General features: G+C 38.7%; 1 protein-coding gene across 1 annotated transcript; it reads right to left on the bottom strand.

The window, feature by feature from the left end:
• Positions 1-1,614: 1,614 nt before the first annotated feature.
• On the bottom strand, positions 1,615-3,645 carry UBTFL1 (upstream binding transcription factor like 1). Its single transcript, XM_023209160.2, has 2 exons — positions 3,639-3,645; positions 1,615-2,810 (listed from the first exon to the last, which is right to left on the bottom strand). Exons 1-2 carry the CDS (start codon positions 3,643-3,645, stop codon positions 1,615-1,617), a joined length of 1,203 nt encoding a protein of 400 aa, XP_023064928.2.
• Positions 3,646-6,402: the final 2,757 nt, after the last annotated feature.

The following is a 6,402-nucleotide window of genomic DNA, read 5'->3' as shown; positions in this document are numbered from 1 at the left end:
ATTTCTTTGTGTTGGGGGTACTGTTTCTCTGGAGGATGATGACTAATACAGTAAGAAAAATTACATAAATATATGATAAAATAAATTTGTTATAAATCGATATACATTATAAAGTTAACAAAATAATAATAACAGTAAATAGTAATTTTCTTACTTTCATTATAATTTATTTCAAATGTACACATCGGTGTAATTTTCTTGATTTTAAATTCTGTAACCATTAGGCTGAAAGTCAGAAGCAAGCCAAGAACATATTATTATCATTGCTTAACATTCTGCTGGATATTTTAATCCAATACATTCAGAAATTAGAGGTATAAAATGGTAAATATTTTCATTATTCTCTGAAACTTACTTACCTAGAAAAGACTTATAAAGAAAAATGTACTAAGCTATCTAGGGACAAAATAAACACTCGATAGTCAATGGTTTTCATATAAAAAGTATAGGACTACTGTGATGCTAATATTCATGAGAACAAAATATGAAAACAGCCAGAAATGTTTAAGAGAATAAAGGTATACTGAGAAGGCACTAACCTTAGGTTAGTTTTCAAACATATTAGCAAATGAAAAAAAATTTAAACAATGTTATATTGTTGTATGAATTCATAGAGCAGATAGTGAAACAGAATAGTGTATTCATCTCTATGTGTCTTTCTGTGCATCTTTCCATCAATCCTGAGTGCTGAAGGGAAGATTCACTTGCACCTGAAGCAGCAGGAAATATTTGGAGCTTCAAGAAAAAATGCAGAGAGCACTTAGGGAAGCTGCACCCAGTGTCATCAGGGATTCTGTGGAGGAGCCCATTCAGATGAAATAAGTAAGTTTTAATTTTGCATTTTCATATTTTTTTTGGAAAAGAAAAAGTCTCAATGAAAGCTAAGAGTCAGACATACATATAGAAATATTGCTGCCTACTCCCAGGCATGGGAATGGCCAACTCCTTCCTTCAGGGAGTGGAGGAGAGAGATATCAAGAGTACAACAATTTTCTTAAGACACTTACCCCACTTTTCATCAAATATCCCCAACCCTAGATTAACTGCAGGAGTCCTGAAAAACATTTCCACAGGGAAGGTCAGGGTCCCAGGCCCATGGGTGTCTTCTTACTACCTTTAGCAGGACAAAAATGAGTAAAGCAAAGTTTCTTGCTTCAGAAATATTCATTCTAATACAATGTGTACCCTACACCTAATCATTGCTTCATTCTAGAAACTTGAATTGCATAAAATTCACTGGGAAAGGGATGATATTTGTCTGTTTTTAAGGATAAGGGTAGTATTGGCTCAAACGTATTGATTCTCCCCAGAGAGTCCCTCCCAGGTTTGCAATCCTGGTGTAAGAGAGTGCTGCACCAAGTTGCTTCTTTCCAACCTGTCCTACTTTGTATAGGGGAGGAGAGTGGGGAAGGAAGAAAAGGAAAAAAAAAAAAAAAAAAAAAAAGAAGTAAAAAGAGGCAGAAGAAGAGTCCCTTTTCTTTGACATGGATGGCATGAATGGGCTTTTGCTGAGAAACTCTGCCTGACCCTGGAGTCTGAGTCATGTGGAGTCTCTGAGTCAGGTAGAGTCCCAGTTAGAAGTCCTCTGAGGAAGCTGCACTAGAGCCACTGCCCTCAGACATCAACTTCCATTTCTTCTCCACTGCTGCAGTCTGAAGAGTTACTGCTTTCTTCCTCTTCTCCATCTTCCTTCCTGTTCTCTTCTGTTTCCAAGGAGACATGACAGTTTACCCAAGTAGTCTGTGATGAATCTGTTCCTGCAGCCTGGGGCCCCTGCCCCTCCCCAAACCCTTCTTGCAGACCCCTTGCTGATGAGGACTGAGGATCTGTTTGTCTCAACCTGGGGTCCGGGCCTCCTGTCATGGCCATATTCTTACCCTTAGCATAGGTCGATTCTTTGTATGCAGCATAATTTTCAGGTGACAAAGTCTTAAGCCAGAGATTCAATTTCACCTTGTATTGCTTCTGCAGCTCCTCAGCCTGGCTCTTGTAATGATCCTTCTGGCTCTGAGGGATGTGCCGCCAGCGTCTGCCTATCTCTACCATGCGCTCCCTCAGGGACAAATGTTGCAGCTCCTTACTTGACCAGGAATCTTGGTGAAATTTGTGGTATCCATTCATGGGGGGTTTCTGAGGTTCTCCATGAAATTTTACCTTCTTGAAAAATTGATCCGTTTTTGGAAGAGAACTCACTTCTTCCATATTTTTCTGAACCTTCTTTTGCACTTTGGTTTGAATCCTCTTGGAGACATCAGATTTCTTGGCCTTCTGAACTAAATCAGGGTGTTCTTCCCTAAAGCGAGCAAGTTTTTCCTCAAATTCTTGCTTTTCCTTCTGGAAATCCTGAATATATTTCTGTTTCATCTGCTCTGGGAGTTCCTTGTACTTCTTTGACAGGATTTTGGTCAGTTCTTGGCTTCTCATCCCAGGGTACATTTGGGAGTACTGGGGCCAATTCTCCTTGAAGAAACGGATATAAGCAGTAAGGGGCCTCTTTGGAAAGTCTGGATGGTTCCTGCCTTTTTGACTTTTGTCTGTATTTTTAACACATTTCTTAGCTTCCAGGACTAATTCTTTCAAACTGCCATATTTTCTCAAGCTGCAAGAAATCTCTAACCATTTGAGTCTGCACATTTCACCAGAAAAGTTTTTAAAAGCTGCTTTTCCCCAGTCCATGTGTGACTGAATTGAGCTGAACGTGCCTTTGCCATCAGATGGGAGATTATTCTCTATGCGTTCCAGTAACCTCAAGATGTCTTCGTTTGACCAATGGCCTTGGTTTCTAGGCAAAGCCATTTTGATGTCTTTGGCTTACTTATAAGATCCCGGTTATGTAGACACCAGAGCAAGAATACAGAGTTCTTTACTTTTAAGTGTCAGTGGATTATTTATTTCTGGAAGTCCTGCAGTATGTGTGATTTTGTATTTCTGAGGAGAAAGAAAGGAAAGTTACTCTGCTTCATTGGGATTAATGAAAGAAATTACACCCTATTTGCCATATGTCCCTTGTGTAATTAATTTACTCTTAACAATACAAATAAAACATTGCCCATTTCTGAATTAAAATCCATATTTGCCTTTCGTATGCTACATGCACGATATTCAATATATCCACACCCCACCCCAGCCTGCTTTCTGCCAGATCTCAGGTGAACCAGTCTTAAATTGAGTTGCATAAGACAAACACCAGACCACTCACTTAAGAAGCTTAATATAACAGAAATGCCCTGAAGACAGAGTCAAAAGTTAAAGTGGAAGGAGAAATGCCTAAAAGGGAAAGACTGTTCATTCTACAGTGCCCTGAGTATGGCCATTTTCTAAGCACAGCCCAAATATCCATAGCTAAAGGTACAGACGAGAAGTTGAAGATACAATAGGACAAGCCCAAGAGCTGCTCCAGACATGCGTCCAACTGTTACCATTTTATGGGGGAATGTGAACCTGTGATGAGACTGAATTATAGATTCTACAGGATCCATGCATGGGAATGCATGGTTTCTTGTGAACCATACTCCTTCTCCTTTTAAATATCAAGGATTTAATGACAATTATAAAACATTTCAATTTTATTTTGTTAACTGTTCATCTTTAAGCCTCAGTGAAAATTTGGCTTCCTTCAGAAAGTACCTCCAAAATACCTGGCATTTTCCATTATAGAACCTGAAAACATGGCAGAGCAGATGACTACTGCCTTTTTTTTTTTTTTTTTTTTTCCAACCTAAAAAGTAAATTCCTCTGGGACATGTAATTCCTCTGGGACATGATTTCCCAACAAATTCTCCAAATTCTCATATCTCTTTCACTAGTCTTTTTAGGATAATCTATTCTAAGACTAAGCCTCACTTAAGTAAAATTGTGTACAAATACATACAACATGAAATTAAACCAGACCTTAAATAGAGGGTGCATAAGGAGTGGAACATGGGACCTTCGGGGGAAAATATGCATTAGAAGGGAAAGAGAACAGAGTTAAGATGCCAGTGTAGGTTGAAATTCTGAGAATGAGTTTCTGTATATGTGAGAATATTTTTGAGAACTATTTTTAATTCTCAGTAGTGTATAGAAGGATTTAGCCTTTGAATGACATTAAGAATTCACTAGAAGGCCGGGCGCGGTGGCTCAAGCCTGTAATCCCAGCACTTTGGGAGGCTGAGACGGGCGGATCACGAGGTCAGGAGATCGAGACCATCCTGGCTAACTCGGTGAAACCCCGTCTCTACTAAAAAATACAAAAAACTAGCCGGGCGAGGTGGCGGGCGCCTGTAGTCCCAGCTACTCAGGAGGCTGAGGCAGGAGAATGGCATAAACCTGGGAGGCGGAGGTTGCAGTGAGCTGAGATGCGGCCACTGCACTCCAGCCTGGGCGACAGAACGAGACTCCGTCTCAAAAAAAAAAAAAAAAAAAAAAAAGAATTCACTAACTAGAAGTATGAAGAATGTTAGTTACAATGTCACATGCCTCAAAACACAAATGCCTCAATACATAGATTAAAATGTTTTAAAATATTGGATAGTAATTCAAGTCCATAGTTGAGGTAGAAGATAAAATAAATAATAACTCATATATCAAATTTATTATGTCAAAAAGACTTTTGGAAAATTGTTCCATAATAAATGAAAATATAAATAAAAAATTAAAATTTATAGAAAAAATTAAAATAAACTGTGAAAAACTTAAGAGAGTAAACTTGAAAGTTATTGAATTTTAATCTCAAAAATCAGGAAAAAAGTCTTTTCATCAATCTCCTAAAAAAATAAAAATAAACTTAATAATACAACAGGAGAGTAATTAAGAGAAAAATAACATTTACAAAGGAAAGTAAAAACAACTTGAAAAATATTTGATTTCATACTTTGTGTTTAAGATTAAAACATACTCTGAATTGGTTCAGGGATTAAAAGATATCAAATTTCCAAACATATTGTAAGTGACGATTATAAAAAATCAATACATAAATAAATATAAGATGTATTCTAACTCAGAAAAAGGGTAAGTCACATAGAATTGACATTAGAAAAGAGATGTGGAATATTCAGAATCTGAATTTAGGAAAAGAAGTGCTGTCTTCCCAATTGTAAAGGTTAGGATGATGTGTATAAAGGAGTGAAAATAAAAATACAGTTGTGTTTTTGTTGTTATGTGGCTCTTTTATGAGCCAGGCATTTTTTCAAAGTGCAAGTTAAAGAGTGGCCCCCCAAAATATATGTCTAAGTCCTAACCCCTGAAACCTGTGAATATGACCTTTGGAAAATAGGATCTTTGCAGATGTAATTACCTCGATAATCTCCCAATGAGATTAGTCTGGATTTAGGATTTAGGGTGGGGCCTAAGTCCAATGACTGGTATCACTATAGAAGAAATAAAAGGAATGTCTTAGACACCTAGACAGCCATGTGGAGACAGAGGCAGAGACAGAGCTCAGGGGAACTAGGCTGCCACAAGCCAATGAAAGCTAAAGGTTCCCATCAGCCACCAGAAGCTAGCAGACAGGGAGGGGCTGGATTTCCCCTCAGAATCTCCAGTGGGAACCAACTCTGTCAACATGTTGATTTTAAATTTTAGGCTTTCAGAATGTGAAAGAGCAAATTATTGTTTTATCTGTGATAATTTATTACAGCTGTAGGGAAAAGAAAGGGAGATCAGAAAGGGAGATCAGATCAGACACATATTACTGTGTCTATGTAGAAAAGAAAGACATAAGAAATTCCATTTTGATTTTGATCTATACCTTATACAATTGCTTTGCTGAGATGTTGTTAATTTGTAACTTTGCCTCAGCCACTTTGCTGCAGGGACCTCTGCCTTGGAAAGCTGGGTATTGTCCAAGGTTTCTCCCTATGTGATAGTCTGAAATATGGCCTCGTGGGATCAGAAAGACCTGACTGTGCCCCAGCCCGACACCCATAAAGGGTCTGTGTTGAAGTGAATTAGTGAAAAAGGAAAGCCTCTTGCAGTTGAGATGGAGGATGGCCACTGTCTCCTGCCTGCCCCGGGAACGGAGCGCCTTGGTATAAAACCCGATTGTACATTTGTTCAGTTCTGAGATAGGAGAATAACTGCCCTATGGCGGGAGGCGAGACATGTTGGCAGCAATGTTCTTTGTTATTCTTTACTCACTGAGATGTTTGGGTGGAGAGAAACATAGATCTGGCCTATGTGTGTATATCCAGGCATGGTACCTCCCCTTGAACTTAATTGTGATACAGATTCCTTGGCTCACATGTTTTCTTCCTGACCTTCTCCCTATTATCACCCTGTTCTCCTACCACATTCCTCTTGCTGAGATAATGAAAATAATAATCAATAAAACCTGAGGGAACTCAGAGACTGGTGCCGGTGCAGGTCCCTGGTATGCTGAGTGCCGGTCTCCTGGGCCCACTGTTGTTTCTCTATACTTTGTCT

Source organism: Piliocolobus tephrosceles, chromosome 13, assembly GCF_002776525.5.
Source record: "Piliocolobus tephrosceles isolate RC106 chromosome 13, ASM277652v3, whole genome shotgun sequence".
NCBI classification, from domain to species: Eukaryota; Metazoa; Chordata; class Mammalia; order Primates; family Cercopithecidae; genus Piliocolobus; species Piliocolobus tephrosceles.
Note: the sequence above shows the minus strand (reverse complement) of the source record. Positions and strands in the feature narration are given on the sequence as shown.